Source organism: Anastrepha obliqua, chromosome 1 (genome assembly GCF_027943255.1).
Source record: "Anastrepha obliqua isolate idAnaObli1 chromosome 1, idAnaObli1_1.0, whole genome shotgun sequence".
In the NCBI taxonomy this organism is placed as follows: domain Eukaryota; kingdom Metazoa; phylum Arthropoda; class Insecta; order Diptera; family Tephritidae; genus Anastrepha; species Anastrepha obliqua.
This window is the reverse complement of record NC_072892.1, coordinates 164,491,754-164,518,107: the sequence shown is the minus strand read 5'-3', so window position 1 is coordinate 164,518,107 and position 26,354 is coordinate 164,491,754. Positions and strand designations below refer to the sequence as shown.

General features: G+C 37.6%; 1 protein-coding gene across 1 annotated transcript in view; it reads left to right on the top strand.

Moving 5' to 3' along the window:
- The first annotated feature begins 1,372 nt into the window (after positions 1 to 1,372).
- LOC129238241 (dopamine receptor 1) overlaps positions 1,373 to 26,354 on the top strand; it is a 170,094-nt gene continuing 145,112 nt past the window's right edge. Inside the window, exons 1-2 of the mRNA XM_054873285.1 lie at positions 1,373 to 1,498; positions 21,498 to 21,603. Coding sequence (XP_054729260.1) covers positions 1,373 to 1,498; positions 21,498 to 21,603 — 232 coding nt within the window. The remainder of the gene's footprint in view (positions 1,499 to 21,497; positions 21,604 to 26,354) is intronic.

Below are 26,354 nucleotides of genomic sequence, written 5' to 3'. Positions count from 1 at the left end.
AAACCACAAATTCGGAAACTGCTCCGCCATTGGCCGCAAAAAGTTTTCAATCAATGTTCTGTAAGAAGTTCCTGAAATCGATGACGTTAATGGCTCAGTGCTGTACAAATATGAAAGAAAATGTTTTGGTTATAAGTCGTATATCATTTTTGTCCATAAGTGAAGGTAGGTCTGGCACTCCCCAAGTAGACCTGCACCGTTTTGATACAATTATGAGACCTCCAACTAGCAATTATCTACAAATAAAATTAGAATTTGAGTTGCTAAAGTTGCTTACCTTGCTACTATTTTTCATAAAATTTTCACCAAATGCCACTCTGTAAAATAAGATATAATACAAATCGTACCCTTAGTGGCAAGTCGACCGTTTTGTTCGAGAAAGAAAATTTGAAAAAGATAGCAATTTCTGTTTTTTTGATATCATATCATTTGACTTTGGAAATAACAAAAATAGATATTTTTGCCAGTTTTTCTTTCAATTTTCAAGTCAACTTAACTATTAAGACATTATCACGAAACCATCTATGTATTCAATATTTAAAATTTTCGATACATGTTTTTTAGCGAACATCCTGCGAATTCGCGCCAGCAGTTCGTTTCTCATGCTAACCGGTGCCAGTTGGATACACCAAATGAATGAAAATGCTTCCCCTCCTGATCTATCCAACGCAAATAAAACCTTGTTTTTCTTCTACTACAACCAACTGGTACCGCATCAAATACTTTTAGAGCCAGAGCGTTTGTTACCAATCGGATGATATGACTTAGCCAAGGGAAGTGCTTTTTTTGTTTTTTTTTTTTTTTGGTAGGAGGTTAAAATCAAAATGTCAGAAACATCATCAAAGACGCCGTCGCACCAGTGGTATGCGGGGCATGCTCCCACTAACACTATAACATTCCTCCATCTCGGCTTATTTCCACCCTGGGACCGCTGTAAACATTTCATCAAGGTGGAGTCGCGTTTATGTCTATTGACACAACCAGGTATCTGCGTCCAAGTCCTTCACTTGTAGAGATCTTACGTCAGCGATGGTATCCACTCCCCTCACTGTTTTCATACGTGGTTCTGGAATATCGGAAAATTTGCGATAGCGCAATATTACGAACTATCGTCTTGTCTTCTGTCTGTGTTTGTCGTCACTCTGTCCGGAAACAGTTCATCTCCATTTCGTAATTGCAACTGTAGCTGCTGTTGCTGGGTCTTGCGCTACCATTCGATGGATTGTGGTCGTAGCATAATTTATCCAGCAAACGCTCGAACCGCCACCCATTTTGCACTGGATGAGCACATGTCCTGTATGATGTCATTAGGACTAGCTGAATGTCCCAAAACCCTTTCAATTATTGCACGTTCTCGTGCGAAGCAATCACAATGAAAAGCCACGTGTTCCGCGCTTTCGATTGCATTAGGACAGCTTGGGCAGAATGGGCCTTCTGCCAGCTGAAAGCGGTGGAGATATTCCATAAAGCAGCCATGACCGGTGAGTATCTGCGTAAGGTAATAATCAGTTTCACCATGCTTTCTTTTTACCCACAGCTCGAGATGTGATATTAACTTGTACGTCCAGCGCCCTTTAAGTGACTCTTCCCATCTTCTTTGCCACTCATACATAGATCGCTCTCGTTCGATGGCTTTTTCTGTTGCCGTTGGTTTGGTTCCTTGCTCGCTATAGAGGCGGCGAAGCTCTCTTGCGTGAATATCAACTGGCAATTTTCCTGCTACAACACATATTTCATCGTCTGATACCGTTCTATTGTATATGCACATGAAACCCGTAATGCACTCTGCCAGTGTGTGCGCACCACTTCACGCATGTGAATGTTCTTTGCTTCTGCCCATACCGGTGCCGCGTAGAGTATGATTCAGTCCACGACTGTTGATAATAATTTCCTTCTTTCCCCTTGTGGACCACCTATATTCGGTAGTATTTTTGTGAGAGCGCCCATTACCGCCGCTGCTTTGTTATTAATATAACTGCTGCTAGATGTTGCTTAAAGCTCAATCTCGTGTCGATCAAGGGAAGTGCTGGAGTTTCATTTGCTACACTATGCCTATCTCGTCATAAAGATCATACAGCTTATTTTTTCACGGCCTACGGTACTCACCGTCACCAAAGTGTAAAGACCCAAAAATCCTCCGCAGAATCTTTCTCTCAAACACTCAAACGGACGCCTCCAAGGATGTTGTTATAGTCCAAGCTTCTGGACGGTACAATAGGATGCGCATCATGAGAACCGTATGAAGCGTTAGTTGTATGCGTCGAGAGAGTTCTTTAATACTTGATTGTCTACTTAGACCAAAGTAGCACTTTTTGGAAAGAAAGATTCCCCATTGGAGTGACAGGTTAGCATTGTTATTGTTGGTATTAATTCTGGCTCCTAGATAGACGAAATCGCTTACAGCCTCGAAATCATAACTATCATTTCGCTAATAGTAAACCAATTTTATAGAAATTTTAAAACTGCGCCTTTAAAAGTAAAAAACAAAGCGAAATACAAAAGAAAAAAAGTATTAAGGGGGGAGCCTGCTTTAGAGGCTTCAAAAAATCGATTTTTTTTTTTTTGCATAAATGTCTTCCCAAACTATCCAAGAATTTGTCCTCAAAATTTCAGAAGCAAATTCAAAATACTTTCGGAGTTACAGAAGAAATTGTGTGCAAGCGTCGAGCAGGTATACGAGCGACCGGATCGCTCGAAGTGCGATTTCTCGGTTTTTTATTTTTGCGATTTTTCCTAATTAGCGGGAAAGATAGGGGCAAAGTTAAACGTCCTATTGAAACGAGATAACATTGATTGTATTTGGAATTAAATTCTCTTCTAGTTAAACCTAAAAAACCTTAAGAAAGTTATGATTAACCCACTTTTTAAACAATCTAAAGTGAATTTGTTTTTCCAAAAAAATTATTTTTTTTTTTAATTAGCGAAAATTGTTGAATTTCTCACCTTTTGTTTAATTTTCTTGGTTTAACTAGAAGCTGTACTATACCTAAATAAAAAATTTTAGGGTTTTTGGTTTCAGATGAAAATTGCGACCTGCATCTTTCCCGCCGCACGACACATGCACACCCGAGGCGCCTCGGCAAAATGATTGTACCAGGCATAATATGACATATACTTTAATGAAAAATTTGAGAAGACTGTTGAAATATATAACAATAAAACCAGAAAGTTTCGTTTCAATCGTATATTTCTTTCCGTCCCAAAAAAATCAACGAAAAAATCGATTTTTTGAAGCCTCTAAAGCAGGCCCCCCTTAATAAAAAGAGAGAGGAAAGAATCTTCCCTTTTATTTTATTTGCAGCACTCTCCATTGAATTTAATGAAACAATGTAAATAATGAAGCAATGTGAAGAATGAAATAATGAAAAGAATGAAACAATGTTATGCAAACACTAAGGCGTCGAGCGTAAATTAGCCTACGGGGCGTATGAGTAACTACTAACCATTGCATTCTATTATTTTTACACTCGGCATAGCAATGTTTGTATTTAATTAAACCTTAGAAAACATTGAATGAAACACTCACTCATGTATATTTAAACACACATACATATGCATACATACACAAGTATCACTCACGCATGTTTTTTTTTTTACTTACTGTTTTCGTTTCACTCACCAATGGTGTTTTAACCAAAGTAAACAATTAAATTAATTACAGTGGTACAATTCGCAGTTAAAAAAAAATCGACTTAAAAAAACATATAATAACAAAAACTGATGTTGACGAATTCAATATAAATAAACAAACACACAATCAAACCAACAACTGAATAACTGAACAAAAACTCAGCCCAGATGAGCAGCGAAAATCCATCAGTGCCGAGCGGATGAAAAGTACTTAGCCATTAATACAATTCGCTGCAGCAAAAACAATAATTGGCTGTAAGTGCGTGTGCAAATATGTACAGTTACATATCAACGCATACTCGCCCACAGCTACAACCTGGGCCTTCATTCGCGCATTGTGTTGCTCTGTGGTTTTTGCACATTTTAACTGCATTATTTACCTATTTATTTTGCCTTCGTTCTGTGCTGTTGCATTATTTTTCAATCAACACTTCACATTTACTCACTTATTTGCATTGGTAAAACATTTCGATTTTTCCGGGTAACTTTTGCACTGCTGAATGTAACTGAGTTGGAGAAAAAATCAATTAAAGCACATTGCACATATTTTTACAATCTTGTTTTTTTTTTAATGATTACTGTGGTTAGCAAGGAATTTGTGGTTTTGCATTTCATTGATGCGCACACACGCGATAATCTATTTAGCTTCAAAGGAAACATTTTGTAAAAGAATTTTTTAAGGTCACTCAAATAAATTATTCTGAAAGAAGTAGTTTTTTATCTACTTTTCAGGGGTGTAAATTAAATTTCAATATATTCGGTCTTCTTTAAAACTAAGTAATTTATATACAGGATGTTTCGTAACTAAATACAAAAGCTTAAAGTGGAAGTGTAAAGGACTGCTTGCATTGGCATCACTGGCTATCGCTGCTCAAAGAACAATGCAGTTAAAAGAGGTTGGTCTCTGGAGACAACCTCTCAAGGGATTTGTATTTTTAGGCAGCTAACACCGCATTCCTCTGAACTTCGTATAGATTTTTCTAACAGCAAACTGGAGTTTGAGATCGTGCCGGGGCAATCTTTTCAAGTAGGCAGCATTGGAACGACGGAAAAATCTCCACTGAAGCTGGCACTTCTGTCTTAACTGACGATTTAAAGATCCAGTCGGAAGTCGGAGCAGAGGACTTCTCTAAATCAGCCAATGTTTTTCAGGCAGAAGACTACGCAAGGCTGCAGGCATGCAGAAAGTTCAACGAACATGGGAGCGAGGGAGATATTAACATTTTTTCCGATAGTCAAGCCGCTATCAGGACTCTGACAACGCTATGCTGCAGATCCAAATTGCTAAGCTTTGGTAAGGAGGAGATCAAGTCTCTTGGGTGCGCAGGTAAAATTTCTCCGACCTGGGTTCCAGGACATAGGAACGTAGATAGAAATGAAGTTGCTATTGAGCTTGAGCGACTGAATTGTTCTCAGAGACCTCCCACCCGTTCGTCGGCACCCGGTGACTGTTGTTGAAGGAGAATTGTACAATTTATTTATCAGGAAAGCAAAGAAGAAATGGAGCTTCATTTCTTCGCATGCTTTTTTGAAAACCCTTTGAACTCAGCACAATAGACGCAGGACTCTGAAAGTCCTGGGGACCTCATGCCATTCAATTTCCAAGCTCGTAGTTGAGTTTGTCGGTCATTGAATGATCGGTTGTGGGGACCTTGCAGTGAGGGAGACTATTGAGTCCCTTCTTTATAAAAGTCCGTGTTTGGCAGCCAGATGATTAAGGCCACTGGGTGCTCCTTTCTTAGGCAACCAGGGGCAATGCTCCAACTTATATTCCATCAGTCTTCTCTATTATATTAGTAGCTCTGGTTGCCTGGAGGTCTCATAATGGTATCAAAAACGGCACTTTTGTGCTACTTGGGGAGTGCCATACTGGTACTTCTACCATTTCACCTACTTACGAAAGCTTGAAAGGTCAAGTCTGTGGCTAATTTCTTGACGAAAGAGGCCTAGAAGTTGGGGTTAATGTCGAAAGTCTTAAAAATTATAGCAAGTTGTCTCTGGTGGCCGCTCAAATAACAAATCTTTTTTATTCAATAGCCACATCAGTTTTATCATATCCAAATCATATGCTGTGTTGCACTTTGTTTGTCGGAATGGTTCTAATTTCACAGATCCCTACTCTATGAAATGACTCTAAACATGTTTTGTTGGTCCAGCGCTTGCATATCCTGCATTCATTTGGAAGCCTCATCACAAATTTGCTATCGATAGAATTATGCCTATTCAAAAAGTTTTCCTTGAATATACCATTTCCTTCCAAAATGTTTCCACTCCCATCCCTCTGAAAATTTTCCAGCTCCTTTTGCGAGAAAAGACGAAAACTTCCTCTACAACATTGTAACTGGTGACGAAATGTGGTGTTTCCAACATGAACCTGAAACCAAGTGTCATAGTGCCGAATGGAAGGCCCGAGCGAGCTACCACCCAAAAAATCGTGTTTGGAGAAGTCAAAATTCAAGTCGATGCTTATTTGTTTTTATGATTCCAGCGGAATTGTCCACAAGGAGCTCGTGCCAGTGGGCCAAACCGTCAATCCAATTTTCTGTTTTGGCGTTTTGAAGCATTTGTTGCATCGCATTAGTTGAGTTCGCCCTGAATACCGCGAAGGAGGAAACTGGAGCTTACTGCTTGACAATGCACTATCTCATCGATCCATTTTTCTGACTGATTTTTTGACTATTGCATTTTAACCATCAATCTCTCAGCGCATTGGCCTGTTATGGCTCCCTGTGACTTCTATCTAATCGGAAAATTGCATTTGGCCTAGAAAGGAAAACGTTTCGCGTCCATAGAGGCCACACAAAAGGCTTGTACCAACATCCTGAAAGACATTCCGTTTCTATTTTAGCTCAGTCTTGTTTCTTTTGGACTTCACCTTGTTTTATAGAATTTTGTAAAATGTATTTAGGTGTAAAAACGCAAGAATGCCTTGTTTAAAGAATAATTTTATAACCATAGATTTTTGATTTTAAAGTGTGGAGGAAAAGGTGAAACTTGACATCTAAACTTTTTCTTTAAGCGCTCATTTCCTTCACTGTAACTGCTCAATGCATACCGCATATTGGAAAAGAGTACAGAACCTAGCTCGCCTCCCTTCTTCAATTTTGCCAAATCAAATCCAAATTCAGTAGAGATTTTGTTTCTTTGCCGCATTCGTTCCAACAAATTTAAGTTTATTTGTTTAGTAGACGAAGTTGTTATCCAAAGTTTTTACATAGAAACTAAGGAAAGGATAATTAAATTTATAAGATTAAGTCTGTAGGAGTAAAGCAAAAGTTCTCTATGCACTCGCACATACACACACATATATTAATTAGGCATGAAATTACAAAAAATTAAACAAACGATGCTTATTTTAAAATAACTTCAATCGAAGTCCATCAGACGGCTGCTCTGCTCATAAGTATTAATTGGTCAATTACTAAGAGTATTGCATGCTGCGTACCTTAATTTTAATACAACCCAACTTGTGGTTTATAAATTGATTAAATTTGTGGCGGCAAACCACAGAAAACTGGACCAACCATCCGACACGCATCTCAGCTGCAGCCATAATATTAATTTGGCATAAAGGAAAATTTACCTAGCCACGCACATACGCATGTGCCTGTGGGTGTAGGTGCGTATGTTAATTTGTGCCCATACACAGTTAGAGTTTCCAAGCAGAAAGTGAAGATATATTCTGTGAATGAAAATCCAAAATACGGTAATTTAAACACACCGTCAAAATTTAAAAAAGCTTCATTCAATAGACAAGAAATGTTGTACAGAAATAAATTAATAAATTAATAAAAAATATAAAAAATATGTTTTATTTCTCATTATATATTTTTTATGTATCCCTTTTATTTCATCTATTTAGTTTATGGTTGCATAGTCTCGCAGTCCAGAGGTACATAGTGGCTGAATATAATATTTAAAGCTAAATTGATTCCAGCTTAGGTAGATAAAAATATTGGGTTGTTCGCAAAGTAATTTCGTTTTCTTGTGGATATATCGAGCTTCGAGGTTAAGCCCAGGCCTATCAGATGATCATAAACAGTTGAGTTCGATAAATTCAACCTCCCACTGGTCTCACGTGTTGTTATTCGCTGGTTTGCCTCAACTCATGCCTTTATCGCGTCTTTATCGGCTTCAACTGGCCTTCCAGAAATTAAAATTGCCGGACCGAAATTTTGTAAACTAAACTAAAAAGGGAAACTGCACAATTTCTTTCTAAAAAAGCGGAAGACAGATGGAGGTCTGTCACATCGTATGCCTTCTCAAAAACAATATGGCCTCAATACGACAGAAACAGGACGCTTAAGGTGATGGGAATTCCCCGCTATCCAATTTTGAAACTCATTGCGGTATTCACTGGTCACTGGATGATCGGAGCTCATGCGGAGAAACTTGGACTTCCGTACAAGTCCTATTGCGGAAGCTGTGCGGATCCTGCAGAGAAAGAGACTGTTGAGCCCTTTCTTTGCATATGTACGGCACTGGCGGCTAGGCGCTTGAGATTCCTTAGCTTTCCCTTTGGGGATAGGCTGAGCAATTCTCCACCCAAGAGTCCTTTTCTCTCCTCCACTACATCTACTGCACTGGATGGCTGTAGGTGATATCTCATCCCAAAATTTTCCGCAGGTAGTGGTCCACATTATGGCATCAAAATGGCACGCAAGTGCTACTTGAAGTATACCTGGAGTAGTCTTGCCATCTAACCTACCTACCTACCTACATGCTTTTTGAAGGCGGATCTATTCGAGGTGATAGTTGTAGATAGAATGTAAATTTGGTTTCTGCTTTTGGATTTCAGATTATCATAGAAGGTTGACTAATTCTAAGGTAGATGAATTGGCTTTGGCGGAAATAATATATTTTCAGAGAAAAATTGCATTGAAATATTTAAACAAAATTGTGATACTGCCTTTGTTCCTCTAATGCAATTTTTTTATAAATATAAGTGGATGTGAAGGTAAAATATCTGAAGATATAACATAGCCAATGATGAAATTTCGATGAGTTATAGAGAGATACAAAATTTCATTATAATTTAATGCGCGAGGAAACAAAGAAATCATTGGGGCTTGGGGAAAAATGTACCCGTCCCAAAGCAGACTTTCCAATGCTTGAAGGATATTTGTTTTCTCTTTATAGAAAATGAATTTTCACAAATATATGCCGACATAATTGCACACAATTTTTAAATTTAATTGTAAATAAACATCTCATTTTGACAATCAATAAGCCTAGACAAATAAGTTGGTTAGAAGCCAATTCTCGGTAAAAACTGTAGTCGGTTTCAGAAAATATATTTCAAATATATTTTAATACCTGAATTATGGGTTTTATTTCATACGGGTCCAATTTCAAAGACGATGCAGTATATTTGAATGAATAATTAAAATCTTTTGCTTCACTGACCAAATCCCGCCACTTTTGTGCCAGAATGTGTATACATTCTCCACAGCCAAAGGAACTATTTCCTCGCTAGCATTGCGCACGGTGATGTTTACTCATTTTGCAACACCACAAGTCAATACTAGAAATACTAGCAAGTAAATGTAACTCAACTCCAAGTGCACGGACCATTACCACTGTTTACTTTATGTGCAAATGTGCTAATGAATTCTCCCAACCGCAGAGTGTGAAATGGTAATTTTGTTAGCTGGCAAAGCGATCAGTTAAGGTCCAATGTTGTGGTTTCTAAGCCGCAGCCTGGCGTCGACATTCACTCATGCGGAGCACTTACATATAAGCAACTACACACTGACTGACTTTAGTGAAATTTCATTAACTTTAGTTTTTATTCAAATTTATACACCCACTAACCTTTTCTAAGGCAGTCTAAAACTAGGTAAGGGCAGACAAGTTAAATTTTAAGGCTTAAATACTTAAATAAATAAGTGCGTATGGTATTCAGTCGCCGTAGCCGAAAGAGTTGGTGCGTGACTACTATTCGGGAGCGTATGGATTCGCATCTCTATGCCTGAAATAGCAAAATGATAGAAAAAGACGCACGGCACAAGCACGGCAGAAGCAGCTCGGCCAAAGACCTATTTTTAAAAGTGGCAAAAAAATGATGTGTGCAACTATAGGCCGATCTCGAAGCTTTCTATTATTACTAAACTTTTCGAAGGAATTGTAAAAGAAAAAATGTACTTTGCAACTAAGAGCTTAATCTGGCCCAATCAGCATGGATTTATCTTGGGTAGTTCTATAGTTTCCAACCTGGCTACTTTTGGTGAATATTGCTTTGGAACTTTTGCTAAAGGTTTTCAAGTCGATTGTATTTACACAGCCTTTTCTAAAGCATTTGATAGAGTTTCTCATACAATTCTATTGCAAAACTTAGCCTCGTTTGGTTTCCATCTCGTTTCCTTTCAATGGTTGAAATCTTATTTATGCGATAGACGATGTATGGTAACGATTGAGGGTGAATGTTCGGAACCTTTCATTGCATATTCAGGGGGACCACAAGGCAGTATTTTAGGGCCTCTGCTCTTCGTTCTATTTATTAATGATATTTGAAACTGTTTTTCAAACTTTCTTTTGTATGCTGATGAAAATATTTTCGGCCATTAGAAAAATGAGAATTTTCCTATGTTGCAAACGGAAATTAATGCGCTCGGTCGCTGGTGCAATATCTCTGGCGTCTCTCTAAATATTAAGAAATGTTTGCATGTCATCTTCGCTAAAATTAAAAATGTTTTCCAGTCATCTTACAGCAATGATACTACTTTACTTTAATCTGTTCGTGAATTCAAAGATTTAAGGGTGATTTTTCACACACATTTTTCTTTCAACAGTCACATTAACTTTATTGTGTCCACTTCTTACTCAATCTTAGGTTATATAGCTCAATGTTCTCGGACCCTTACACTCACAAATAACTTTTTACTTCCTTTGTGCGCTCTAGTTTAGAATATGCAACATTTATCTGGAGGCCTTGCCACCAATTTGCTATTGAAATAATTGAACGTGTACTGAAGATACCCAGCACTTATATCCAAAGGCACTGGAGGAAAGATATGGAGGAAAGTGAAGGTAATATTTATTCCTAAGGGAGGTAACAAACCCCTTGATTCTCCAAAATCTTACAGACTAATCAGTCTATCGTCGTTTATGTTAAATACAATGGAAAAACTACATACTTGAATACCATCTAAGAGAAGCAGTAATCTTCAACAAACCCCTCCATAAGCTGCAATTTGCTTACCAAACAGGGAAATCCACAATCACAGCACTGCACACACTCGTTGTCAATATAGAAAAGGCTCTAAATCAAAAAGAAATAGCCCTCTGTTCCTTTATGGATATAGAGGGACCTTCGACAACGCAAATTACAAATCCATGGAAACAGCACTCGAGAAAAGAGGTGCAAACCCTATACTAACACATTGGATAAGCCAAATGCTTAATCAGAGGATTATTAAAGCCTCGTTAGGCCAAGCTGAACTTAATGTAAGAACAGTAAAGGGATGACCGCAAGGATGTTCTTTCTCCACTGCTATGGTCCCTACTAGTGGATGACTTGGTGCAGCACCTAAAACAATAAGCGATTTATAACCATTGGTTATGCAGATGACATATCTGTTATAATAAAAGACAATCATGAAAGGACACTGACAGACTTAATGCAAAATGCCTTGAACGCAACATGGGAATGGTGTAAAAAGGAGGGGCTGTCGATCAACCCTAACAAAACCACAATTACCCTCTTCACAAGGAAAAGAAAGTTGGAGTTTCCTATATTGAAAATAAATGAAACAGTGATAGAACTAACGGCAGAGGTCAAGTATCTAGGTTTAACCTTAGATAAAAAAATTCACTTGGGAGTCACATATAAATAATATAACAAAAAAAGCCACGAAATCCTTGTGGACAACCAAACAATTACTAGGGAGATCCTGGAGCCTCAGCCCTAATATGGCCCTCTAGATATACACCCAAATGGTTAGACCAATCAATTTGTATGGGGCACTAGTATGGTGGAGCAAATCTATTCAAAAAACAGCGGTGACCAAAATGGGAAAAGTACAAAGGCTTGCTTGCCTATGCATCACAAGGGCTATGAGAACTACCACAACAGCTGGCATGGAAGCACTCCTTAATCTCCCACCACTTCATATAGCAATCCAAGAGGAAGCAGCTACGCAAGCACTCATGCTACACATGAAAGAAAATTTCAAATTAGGCAACCTCACCGGTCACCTAAATATCTTAAATAGAATCAAAAACACCATAAGCATGGCTCAAGTCTCAAACCACATTGACCCAACCCTGTGTTTCACAAAAGGATACACAGTTACCTCTCCTGAGAGGATCGAGTGGAAAACAAACCCGAAATGGATGAATGATGATTCACAAAAATGGTACACTGATGGATCAAAATCACTTTATGGTGTAGGAGCAGGAGTAGTGGGGCCCATAATCCACAAATCATTCAATCTCACCAGATCTAAGTGGTCTGTAAAAACATTAAATCCGTTTTAGACTTGAAAAAAAACGAAATAAACGAAAGGCCTAACAGAAGTGTACGCGGCAATTATTTATTTATTTTTTTTATTTTTATCAATTTTCAAACACATTTGTTGTTTTGTCCTAACACACGAAATATTATAGAAACAATCACTGTGGATGATGTAAAAATGGAGATGTAACAGAATATTATAAAACCATTTTTAAAACCTTGGCAACTGGAACGCATGAATCGAGTGTGATGGGACTTCCGCAGTTTGTGGAATTTTATGAGCAGGGTCAAGCTTTTCTCTACACTGCAAATACTTCTCTGCAAGTGGCGCTGACATTGAAATGTTTTCAAGAATAGTTGGCTGGAGGAAGTGGTGATTCAATTATCGCTTCCGTACCAATTTGTTGCCACATCCGCGCTAGCAACAAGTTATACGGTTATTCGCTTACGTCTACATCCAGCCTGTGTGATTGAGAAATTTGATAAGGTTGTTTACGTCTATACCGGCCAGCTCTTCGGGATTGTCAAAAAGCGGTTTGCCAAGGGTTAATATTCTCGCCTTCCATAGCGCAGAGCACTCACACAGAAAGTGGAAGATAGTTTCCTTTTCCTTCCGGTTGATACCCATTTTGGTTGTCTGCTCTCCTATGGACCAGTAGCCAGTTATCACTGCCTTGAATCTGCAAGCACCCATATTTCTCAATGTTCACGTTTGTGTGTAGTTGTAGATGTGTCAAAACCTTCTGCGATTAGTAGCCTATAAACTTCACTTATTGCCAGTACTTCCGCTTGGAAGACACGGCGAGTATTAAGTAGATGTACAGATTTTTCAATTCCAAGTCTATGAGAATATAGAAAAGGACTTCGAAATGTTATTCGCATATAAAAAACAGGTTTTAGCATAAAAATATTACAAATGATTTTAGAAATAAGTTGCCCAACCAGGTGGCGCTCGGATCGGCAAATTTTAAAAACTTGTATGTCTGATTCTATGACAACGACAAACCTCTGAGTGTATTTCTGTCAAGAAAAAATTCCTCATAAAAATCAGATGCCATTCGGAGACGGCATAAAAATGTTGGTCTCTCCGTTGGTGGAAAAACATCAAAACGTTGTTGTCAAAAAATAGGTGCCAAAATATTTGACAATTGGCAGTTTCTGGTTGTCAGACACCAAATTTGAGTTTAAAATATCAAAAAGTGTAGAAATACTGTAAGTTACCTTTACGGTGAAAATTTGATATTTCAAGAATATTTTCTTCCAGTGTACCGGAGTGAAGCTAATTTGCAAGTGACTCAGTGGGTGGGAAAGGGCATTACCAGACTGACAAAAATAAGTCAAAAAGGTCATTAAACAAATTTGCCGAACTGCCAACAACAAACCGCCAAAGTAGTGCAATTTGAGTGGCTGCTTCTAATAAAATTATGAAAAAAGCAGTTGTTTTCTTAAATTTCTTAAAATTTCAAGGTATTACTCTGGTTTCTACAAAAGCAAACTTTGTTAAAAAAAATTATTTTTGCTTTCATTAACAACATAAAAATAATCGATATTTAATATTCTGAAGGCAGATCCAGAAATCATGTCGACAGATGTTGTAAGAGTAAAATTTTTATTTATTTATTTAAAGGATTAACAGTTATTAATAACTATTCCACTTACGAAATAAGCACTGGCTGCCAGGGCCTTCGGCTTATGGTATCTTAACTAGAGTAATAATATAGGTAAGTAACTATACTAGAGGATGGGATAGAGCAGTTGAAAAAGTAGTAGAAGATTACTGGGTAGGGTGAGTTTGACCGGAGTATAATTTTATATATATCTAGTTTTTGAAAAGAGTTGAAGTTTTAATTTAGTTAGTTTAAAAAATTTACAAATTAAGTTAATGCTATTGTCATCTGTGTTGTTGAGTAGCTTCGAAAGTTCGAGGTTAAGATGAATTGCATTTCTAGTGCATTTCAATCCTGGGCAGGTATCGAGGAGGAGAGTAGTCGTGTAGTCGTCTGAGTTGCAAAAAGGACAGTCTGGTTTGACTGTGCCGTTTAGGATGTGAACGTGGGTGGCTATAGTGTAACCGATTCGAAGGCGTGTAAATATATTGAGGTTTTTGGAAGACATGTGTGTAGGATATATGGGTTTGATGCCAGTAGTGTTGTATTTTTTGTAGTGGTGTTGATAATTAATCCATAGGCTATTGTACGCATCCTGAAAGATTTTAGTATAATTTTCCGAAAGAGTAAAATTATCAAAAATACAAATTTTCCCAGTCCTTTGTCTACCACCAACCCCTTAAAGAGTTTTTAGTCTGCTTTCTGTGTTAGTAAATGAAATTAATGTCAGAAGGTGACAAAATTTTGTATAAATTGAATGCAACAATGTTTCACTTAGTGGCTCCTCGTAACACGAAATGTATGCGCTCATATTTCAGCCAACATCAATTAGCATACAAAGGTTGCGTTTTATATTTTGCGCCCAGTAATGAAAATATTGTAAAATAATAATGAAAATGGTTTTATTGCATTCCAAAATACTCCACTTGCAAATTAATAGACTTCTTCATTTTCTTGAATCAATTTTTGAAGCTCTTTTGCCACCTATAAGTGGATAGCTCCAAAACGGGCGGTTTAACGGCCTGACCAGACCTGATCTTTAGAATATAAGCTACGACGAAATCCTTCGAATAGAGATGCCTACGGATGTGCATTTAGTGGGATACGCAGATGACATTGCAGCTGTAATAATTGCTCGAAACACTGTCGATGCCAAAAAGGAAGTTAAATCAGGTGATGATCCGAGTTCAGACATGGCTAGAACACCATGGATTAAAGCTGGCCACAGAGAAAACAGAGCTAATGCTTTTAACCAACAGACGTATCCCATTAGAAGTAGACATACAAGTATTCAACGCCACTTTATTGACAAAAAGAGTGGTCAAATACCTAGGAGTACAATTAGACACGAGGCTAAATAACTGGGCGCACATAAATCATGCTGCTGCAGAGCTGCCAAAGTAAGCGGCATGTTAAATAAGCTCATGGCAAGCCTTGTAGGTCCAACGCAGAACAAGCGAAAACTTTGAATGGACACGACGGACTCGATTCTTATATATATATATATATAATTGGCGCGTACACCCTTTTTGGGTGTTTGGCCGAGCTCCTCCTCCTATTTGTGGTGTGCGTCTTGATGTTGTTCCACAAATGGAGGGACGTACAGTTTCAAGCCGACTCCGAACGACAGATATTTTTATGAGGAGCTTTTTCGTAGCAGAAAAACACTCGAAGGTTTGCCATTGCCTGCCGAGGGGCGACCGCTATTAGAAAAATGTTTTCCTTAATTTTGGTGTTTTCACCGAGATTCGAACCAACGTGCTCTCGGTGAATTCCGAATGGTAATCGCGCACCAACCCATTCGGCTACGGCGGCCGCTTCTTTTATACGGATGCGAAATATGGGCAGATTCGCTAAGGGTGCAATGCCGGTGGAAAACTCTGCAATCTGTGCAACGAACCTGCGCTCTCAGAGTGGCTTCGTCATGCAGAGCAGTATCTGAAGCAGCGGTTTTAGTTATCAGCAGAACCATCACTATAGATATTCCAGCACAAGAGCGCAAACGGAGATGGGAGGCACAAATCACAGGAATCACAGTACTACGCTTCTCCGATATTAGAGTTCAAACGCTCACACTTTGGCAGGCAAGATGAAACTCTGAACGGTACGGTAGATGGTCAGAGAGACTAATACTCGATCTAAAAAAGTGGGTAGAAAGAAAGCACGGTGAGGTTAACTATTACTTCACACAGTGTTGGCCGAGCAGGAGTCCTTTCGCAACTTTCGCAAGTATTTGTGGCGAATGGGAAAGGTGAGCCTACCAAACTGCATATATAGAGATACTGATTATGATGATGCGGAGCAGACCTTCTTTAAATGCGAGAGGTGGAACGTAGAGAGAACCGGTCTGTGACGAGCTATTGATGTATTTACTATACACCTGAAGAAATTATCGGGAAAAGAAAATTGGAATGCCGTCGCAAATTTCGTGGAGGATAGTATCCGAAAAAAGAAGCGCGAAATGGAAACTTATGCTCAAGAGTATTGAGCATAGGTCTTGGTCCTCTACCTCGAAGCAATGCGGAAGAAGTCCCGGAGAGGAGTGAAAAATCCAAGTGAAGGACAGGGAGATTTTTGGTGGAATCACCACACGTAGTAGCGGCGGTTGCTATATGGTGCGCACATATTTTTAACCCAATCTCATCGCCAAAAAAAAAACAAGGCGTTTCCTCCCATTTATTTTTGATATTCGGGAACGAAAAGAAAGAACTAGGTGCCCAATCAAGTACATAAGACAGATTACCTATTAATTCGATATTTTCCGTGCTTAAAAATTATCTTATGTGAGCCGATACGGGAGAGCTCGCATTGCCTTGGTGAAGGATGATTCATTTTCCCCAGTTGGTTTTGTTTAATTATTCGAAAACTTCTAGAAAAGGAATGGTTATGTATCGCACAGAATTCACTATTTTAGGTTTCTGTAGTGATGCAATTGCGACATGATCAGATTTTTTGAAAAACCAGGTGACTATTTGCTTTAAGGTCTTTCTTCTGCGTATAACTTTTGTTGGTCTAAGCTCGTCCTGGAATACCCATAATGCCGATAATTGTTTTGTTTCCAGTTCATATGCAGAGATCCAAGATTCGTCACGTGTTAAGACGTCATAGACATACTTTGAATCGCCACGGCTGAAATTCTTCAACATTTCTTTACACCAATCGACGCAAGTCCTTTTTTTAGCAGGCAGTTGCCAAATTATACGGTATTCAACGAGAATAAATCTTCTAGACGGCCAAATGTTCATGCAATATCGAATGTATGCTAGCCCCATTAATACACAAGAATGTCTCTATCAGGCTATATGTCAAATGATGACCTTGAGTTATCAACTGAAACACAGCATCGATTATTTCTGGCACAGAAACCGTTTTTGAATGGCCTTATCGAAATTCATTTTGCGAGGATCGGCGGTCTGGTGGGAACTCGTTTCATAGTGGATAAGTGTGGGCTTCAGTGCCACAAGTTGAAGTAAGTTGAACAATACACTCCTGTCTCGATACGAGTAATCCACGTCGTATCTCGTAAAAAATCGTCAATCGTAATAAATCATTGTACGAAAATTTTCACGATTAAATTCGAACTTTTAAGTGAGATGCATTTTTGAACTTACAGAACAAAACCAAAAAAAAAAAAAACTTGTAAGTGAAAGTGTTATGGGTCAGTTTGTGCAAAAAATTATTTCTGTTCCCACATAGTGTTTCAAAGAAACAAAATATAAAAGGCAACCCTCGTAGCAGCTAAATACCTGGCAGCATCGATCCAACAATGTATGACTGCGTACATATTTTGTCTACTCGATAACTGCACACTAACCTGTCCAGAATGCGTTGATGACTAATGACTAATGATTTACATTTCAGGTCTGAAGTGTTAGCTTCAACAGTTTCTGTAATTTCCATATAATGTATGTGTGTGTTAGTGCAAGTGCGTGACAGCGAGATTGTTCTCAGCCGTCACTCAGAAATTTGTTGTTAAGCTGTGTGTTTTTGTCTCACTTTGACAGCTACTTGGCAGTAATGTTGGCAAATTGACTTTTAAGCAAATTGCAAGTGAATGTCAGAAGCCACAGCCAGTAAAGAGCAAAATGGGGAAATGGGAAATGCAAAAGGTTTATGAAAGTAAGGCGAAACTAAATGACGACAAACATTTTTGCTTTTACGTCGGTATCATTTGGAAGTGGCTATTTTGTGAGGCTTGCAATGCCAAGAAAATGGAATGAAATGCAAATGCCATTGTTTGGGCGTTGGACGTCGAGTTGTAAATCATAATGAAGCAGACATTTCAAATGAGAATTTATTTGATTTTGATGGCGGATTCGAAGTCAGCTCCAAATGGTAATATAGTTTAATAATATTTTGAGAGATAGAGCATTTATTTCAGACTTTTCGCTGCATTCAATTTGTAGTTGGTGCACTTTTGTAGATTTTAAGGTGGCCCAAATAATTTGCGATTGGTTTAAATTTCCCGAGTTTTCGGACCAGACTTAGTTCGTTGAGGCGCAACTTACGGTTGTTGTGGTTGATAGGAAAGCAAATGCTCTTGAAAATGTAATAATTTAGTGGAAATTTCAAACAACTTAAAATTGGGAACAACCAAAATAAGCTGCACTGAAATGTACTGCGGTGAGCATGATTGTTGTTTTTTTTTGGAGAAGTTTTGCAACGCAGCCAGGGGAAGAGTTATAAAAAATAAACAAGAAATTTGAGCCAATTAAAACGTGGACTTAATTAATGGGCTATAAAACTGCGTAAATACAAAAAAAAAAAATTGAAATTTTTATGAATATTCCAAAATTTTTAAAAATCTTGAACGAAGTCCAAACTTTGATTTTTGTGAGATTTGTTGTACAATGACCTTCTTTTTAAATTAGTGAAAATTATCCAATTTTTTTTTAAATAATTTTTTACTAAATAGCAAAAAATTAAGATAACTGTTGGTATGTTAAAGGTAGCGCAAAATTTATCATCCAATTTTTTTTAAATAACTTTTTTAGGAAATAGAAAAAAAATAAATATGAGTGTATGTACTTACAAGGTGGCGCAAAATTAATTATCCATTTTTTTTTAAATAACTTTTTTAGGAAATATAAAAAAATAAAGATAAGCGTTGGTATGTTCAAGGTGGAGCAAAATTAGTCGTCCATTTTTTAAAAAACTTTTATTAAACAAAAAAGGAGGCACAAGGTGGCACAAAATTAATCATCCAATTTTTTCTTGAAATAACTTTTTTAGGAAATAGAAAAAAAATAAAGATGAGTGTATGTACTTACAAGGTGGCGCAAAATTAATTATCCATTTTTTTTAAATAACTTTTTTAGGAAATATAAAAAAATAAAGATAAGCGTTGGTATGTTCAAGGTGGAGCAAAATTAATCGTCTATTTTTTAAAAAACTTTTACTAAACAAAACAAAAAAGGTACAAGGTGGCGCAAAATTAATCATAAAATTTTTTAAGTAACTTTTTTTTAGGAAATAGAAAAAAAACAAAAATGAGTGGATGTACGTATCTACTTACAAGGTGGCGCAAAATTATTCATCCAGTTTTGTTATTAAATAACTGTTTTACTAAATAGAAAAAAATTAAGATGAGTGTATGTAAGTTAAGGGTGGTGCAAAATTAATCATCCTTTTTTTAAATTACTTTTTTTCTAAACAGAAAAAGAAAAAGAGAGGTTGAAGCCAGTGCAAAATTAATCATCGAATTTTGTTGTAAACTACTTTTTTACTAACTAAAGAAACAGAACAGAAAACTGTCAAACTTTCTACTAAAACTTGGAAGGAAAGAAGTCGGTAGGTGGTCGGTATTATTACAGGACACAAATTCTTAAATTCTAGACTAACTAGCTTTGTCTCTGACTCTATTCCTTCCTTTATTTTTCTCTGATACTTTTCTCCTTTCCTCCTGGACTATCTACCCTCTTTCCAGAGCTCTAAATAAAATGGACTTTTTAGCCTGAGTGTTTGGCTCGACCTATTCAAATTTCCATTTAAATACAATAATAAAGTGCAAGTTTGCAATGGCTCAAAATAATCTTTGCCTTTTGGTAATTTTTCTCTGAAAAAAGTGGAGAAAATACGCAACAATTTCAAAGAAAAACATAGTAAAAAACCAATATTTGAGGGTTTCTTGTACATTGTGATAAAAATATGAAATTTTCAGAAAAAAACTCAAGATTTTTTATAAATCTGGTACAAAATTTTAAGAATCAGCTTACACTTTTTGTTGGCGATCCGGCGGAGCTCTCCCTCCTATATGTGGTATGCATCTTGATGTTTTTCACATATTTCTTATGAGGGACCTTTTCATACCAGATATACGAGGGGTGTTCAAAAAGTATCGCGAATTTTGTGTTTTTTTTTTGTAAATTATTTATTTATACATTAATATCTATTTTGTCCCTTTCAAATATATCCCCAAAGATATTATGCACTTGTGCCAACGTTTTTTCTAATCTTCGAAGCACTTCAAAAAATCATTTTTTATCATCTTCAGCTCTTCTTTCGATGCCGTCTTTATCTCGTCAATCGTAGCGTAGCGTCGTCCTTTCATGGGCCTCTTCAGTTTTGGGAACAAGAAAAGGTCACAGGTGGGCCAGATCTGGGGAATTGCATATAACTTGCAGGTAATATTCCTTACTGACCATTTTACCCTGTGGTAAGAACTCATGATGCACAACGCCCCTGCAGAAAACGGTAAGCAAAACGTTTACATTTTTTCGGTCTTGGTTCGTGCGGCAGCTTCCATTGAGATGATTGAGCTTTGATTTTCACGTCATAACCATAAACCCACGATTCGTCATCAGTTATGACCCTCTGGAGCAAATTTGGGTCGTCGCAGACAGAGTCCAACATCTGCTGCTTTTGGTCGAAATTAAGCAGTTTTGGTACGAATTTCGCGGCGACCCGAACTAAATTTCTATAAACAAATTAAACAAAAAACTACTAAACTGGTAAAAAATACCGCTATTACATTATTTTACTCCTCAATGTAGGTGCATACATTCTTCGAGGATACGCTTTGAATTAATATTCGGAACTTTTAATTAGCCTACACTTCCACTTGCCGTGGATTCTTGGGAGCTCCTCTTGGGCTGGAAAATAACGACAATAAATTGCAGTTAAATTGAAAGCTATTAAATATTCCAAGGCTGTGTACTCAGCCTGCTGTAAAAAAATATGACACTTAAAATGTTTTGAGGAGTCTGGCAGACTTCATGACGCTAATTACGAGTTAATAAATCAAGGCTATCAATTCACAAATAACGAAAGCAGAAAAGCGCTCAAAACGATAAATAAACTTTCGTCTTAGGCGGAAATGAAGTGCTCCCGCCCCTCATCATGATTTATCACTGCCAACGCAAAATCAAGCAAAGCAGCTACCCTGACAGCTACTCCATCATGCAAACTTTAAATCCTCACTGTTGATATTGTGAAAAATTTCCATTTTCTTCGCGTTCATTACGCTGACTTTCGGCTGTCAACACAAAAATTCACAAGGAATTCCAGTGAAGTACTTAAGTGCGGAATATAAGAATTTAAGGAGCTGCTGGTTTATATAAACAATCACCTTTTTTCGTTTGTTTTTTGTTTTCGCAAAAGATATTTATAGAGACTTAAGCGTGCAGAAAACGTTTATTTGAAACTAAGTAAGCATTTAGAAGTTAAGAAAAATTTAATTTTACGCCTACGCTTTTTGACTTGAAAGAGTTTGAATTTTTTATATGGTATATAGAAAACTATATTTCACAACATATTTGCCTAGTCTTATTTATTTATATATTTTTCTTTTGCTTTTTTCATTCCAGTTAACATCATATTTCAATGATACGTCATGGATTAATCCGTCCGAGGCCGATACGATAGTGGGTGAGGAACCTGATGCGGTGTCTCTTGTGTCAATTTTAGTTGTTGGTAAAGTAAATGTCGTTGAATGTCTCTCAAGTGCATGAACGTGCACATATTCGTGCACATACATACAAAAATAAAAACAAAAAGTCACAAAAAACGATTTGCTCACACGTATACACCTATACATACATATATATGTTGCACGTTACATATACCTGAATTAAAAATAACAGCAGCCCGACATTTTGCAAGGTTTTGATTATTTATTAATTTTTCATTTATCTTTTTTTCTTAAATTTTTATTTCTTTTTTCAATATAAGTTACAAACTTTGCTTAAGGGGACGGCCTTAAGCCTCATTTGAAATGGTGTTCTTTAGGTGTTTCTTTAATAGCGTCAAAAACCGAAGAAAACAAAATTTCTATTCTTGTTTTCAGTATTTTATTTCCTGATTCATTATTAAAAAATAATTAAAAAATTATTATTTTTTTTTGTCATACGAGATTCGTTCAAAAAGTTGTTAGCCTTCAAGAAAGGTGTGTTGCTGGCGACACGGATTTTGGGACTCACAGGTGTCGGAAATCAAAAAGAGGTTCTTGTTCAGTACTAATGTCGTTATTGAGTGAACTATGATCTTAAAAAAAGTAAAATTTGACAAAATGGCGGCCATTCAAAGATGGAAAACCGTTTTTTGACCCTTTTTTTATTTTAAAGGCCCGAAAAAAATACTAAAATTTTTTTCCCGATTAATCGTAGCTCACTCGATAAGGAAATCAATTCCACGTCATTTAAATTGTATTTCATCAAAAGCGGTTCAACTGTGTTCATTGTTCATGTGAAGAACATTTTTGATTGCTGATAACTTTTTTAGCGAACCTCGTGTGGCCAAAAACAATTTTTATTTTTTAACAATGAATTAAGAAATAAAATACTTAAAACAAAAATAAAAAATCTTTTATCCTTTTCGTCCTATATGCTTTTAAAGAAACACCCAAAACACATCATTTCAATGAGGCGAGAAACTTAAAAAAATCAACAAACTTTCACCGAAACTTAAAACTTTTTAATTAATTTTATTTTTTTAACTTCATTTATTACATAAAATCTGTAATTTAAAAATAACATTAAGTATTACATTAGTTTTATTTAAAATTTAAGAAACGGTCATTGAGTAAGACATCCCAGTGAAATTCTATCGTAATAATTCATAATTCTAAACATTGTTTAACAAGAAATCTGCTATATATAGTTTTATAGATTTTACACCTAAAAATCAAAAGTCATGCATTTTTTTAATCTATGCAAAGCGAAATTCTTGCCTAATAAATTATTAGCTCGAGCATTCTGATAGTGGCAAGGCGCTGTATCTCTGACTGATATTGATATCTCTTTATAAAGGGCCCGCCATCTATTGTTACGGATTTGAACTTGGTATTATTTGAAGAATGGTAACACTTAATGGTCATCTGATTTGACAGAAAATTAGTTTTATTCTTCCGCTGAACGAAAATGGTTGTGTATATGCTCAAAAAACGATGGGAAGTATTGCGACATTACTTTGAAAATCATGGTAATGTTGCAGAATGTGTAGGAAAATTACGTACGGCAATGGGAAGAAGAAAAGCACCGAATGAAGAGTATGTGCGTTACTTTGCGAAAAAAGTAAGAGAAACTGGGTTGCTTATTCACAAACCAACGCGTGACCGACCAAAAACCGTGCGTACACCCGAAAATATTGCTGCTGTGGCCAAGAGTGTTCGTGAATCACCAGGAACATCAGTTCACCGTCGTTCTCAACAATTGGACATTTCGGAGACATCATTGAGACGAATTTTGCGTAAAGACCTTAGTATGACGCCGTACAAAGTCCAATTGGTTCGGCAGCTGAAGCAAACCGACCACCCAATGCGTTTTCGCTTCGCTTCATGGGCTTGGGATTGACTTGAAGAAGATGAAGACTTTTACCGAAAAATCATCTTTTCGGATGAAGCTCATTTCCATCTCGGCGGGTATGTTAACAAGCAAAATTGCCGCATTTGGGGCTCAGGAAACCCGCACGCACTCGAAGATAAGCCGATGCATTCACAACGAGTCACTGTTTGGTGCGGATTTTGGTCCAGAGGCATCATTGGACCATTTTTCTTCGAAAATGAGCGAGGAGTGGCCGTAACCGTCAATGGAGAGCGTTACCGGGCCATGTTGAACGAATGTTTGTTCCGAGGAATTGAAGAGAAGGATATTGGTGGCATTTGGTTCCAACAAGATGGCGCTACTTGCCACACAGCGAATGCTACGATCAATCTTTTGCGCACAGTCTTCGAAGATCGCATTATCAGCCGAAATTCTGATATCGTTTGGCCGCCTCGGAGCTGCGATTTGACGCCGTTGGATTATTATCTTTGGCGTGCCGTCATAGACCAGTGTTATGCCAACAAACCAGCAACAATTGATGCACTGAAGACCAACATACGTGATGTCATAGCTGAAATACAGCCGCATACAGTCGAAAATGTGTTGAAAAATTGGACCGATCGTATGGGATGGTGCATGGCTAGCCGAGACAGCCATATGAATGAAGTTGTGTTTGTGTGTCAATAACCGGAAGGATTATACTTCAAAATAAAAAAACAGTTTGGAAAAATATTGAGTAGTTTCTTTTTTATAGCATTTTTAATTCCGTAAAGTTGTATTGCGGACCCTATATATTGTTGAGTCTTTTAGGTCTCAGTGTAAAACCTCATCACTTGCAAACTAAGGTGGATTGGCACATATGCGCAGCACTTTAAACTGAAATCTCTGCACGAATTCCAAGTTCGACTTTGAAGCTGAACCGCTTATTTGAACTCCTTAGGTCCATATTAGTTCCAGTATTGCTTAGTATATAAGCACTTTATTCTCTAGTGACAACAACGGTTTTTGCCTCAGTAACCCAAACATTGAGCGTAGTTTAAGTCCGAGTTGCTTCCGCTTTAAAAATATGTATGTGAGATTGCCATGTGAGGCGCCTGTCCGACAGAATACCTGTTTGGGGAATTTGAGTGTTGTTTAGAGTTACACGATGGCAAAATCCGTTGCGAATGGTGAAAGTTTTTGCATGGATTTGCTTTCCTTTCCTTTTATACGCCATACACAGAAGCTTATAGCTTTAACGAAGCTGCTGGGGCATGATTACTCTTAGCCATTACAACAGTATCAATTGCATATGTGGCGATGTATGTGTTCGACGATAAGGGAAGATTGGATGTATAACACCGGTCGTTGGACGCTTTCCTGTGGTGTACTTGCTGGGTTCAGGTCGATGGCTTCGTCGTCTACTTTGACAAGAAAATGCCTGTTCTGAAGTTAAGATTTTAACAGCCTTTAAGAACTATCTAGAAAAACTGCAACGGAATATTTCTTCTTCTCGAGTGCTTCTCTAGCGAGATTATAAACGCAGTTCACTTGCTCAATAGTGGAGTATTGTCTGCGAGATACAAATTAGGGTGTGGGTGTAAGATTCTTCTGAGCTATTAAGGAGTCCCGGTGGTCTAGGGTATTTTCAGGAGTTTTTTTTTAGCAAAAATAATGAAAAACGATATTTAAACTTTTCAAGCTATTTATTTATCTTGTTTTACATACAAATATAAAATTTTTTTTTTTTGCATTTTAATAATTTTAAAACCACCAAAAAATTCCCTTCTTTCCCACCCTGGCGTTGAAGTCACCAAGCAGGATTTTTAGGGGCAACGCTCATAGGAACGCTCCAAGCGCTCATAGAAGGAATCTTTAATCGCATCGTCCTTCTCTTCCGTCGGGGCGTGGGCGCAAATAAGCGAGATGTTAAAAAATCGCGCTTTGATGCGGATTATTGCGAGACGCTCGTCCACCGGAGTGAACGACAGTACTTGGCGACGAAGTCTCTCTCCCACCACAAATCCGATAACTTGCGCTACTTTACATGACAGCTGTAGTACACGTCGGAAGGTCCAATGCTCTTTCTGACTTGCCCCGTCCATCGCATACCTTGAATGGAAGTAATGTGAGCCTTTGCTCTTACGAGGACGTCAGCCATACGGGCGGGGAAACTTTCTCTATTAAGGGACTGGACATTTCAGGTGCATGCCCTCAAACTATAGTCCTTAGTTCGTTTGCAGTGGTCGTCATCAGTGAAGGTAGTTCTCATCCGAGGCTTTGTAAATATTTTCATTGGAGTGGACTTTTAAGTGGCGGGTCCCAAACCCAGCGCACAACCAGCCATCCTGAAATGCTTCGTCTTCTTATAGCTCGCTCTCGAACGGATGTTCGGAAGCTACCCAGAAGATACTTAGACGAAACCCGAAAGTTGTGAGCTGCTTGGACCGAATGCAGAAGAATCGTCCTGGCCACTCCCAAGTGAATGGCGATCAGTAACGTTCCCCACTTGCGTGGATTTCTACACATGGAACTATTCTCCCCACCTTTCTTAAAAGCCTATACTTTGGAAATAGCTAAAAAAAAAACTCGATGGATTGAAAAATCTAGACTTACGGCACTCCTTAATGGATTAAGTTTTTTCAGCAACAGTTTTTCGAAAAATTTGGAAAAAATAGGCAGTAGACTTATTGGCCTATAAGAAGAGACCATATTCAGAGGTTTCCCTGGCTTGGATATGAGAGTAACCTGCGCAACATTCGATTGAATGGGAAAGTATTATTTCTTAGTCAGCGCATTAAATATAAAAGTGATGAAATTGTAGCCACATACGGGTAATTCCTTGGCGCTTTATTTGGGCAAATTCATAGCTCATTAAGTTTTGGTGTAGTACAAGTTTGAGGTGGCTCAAATGTTGCCGCATTA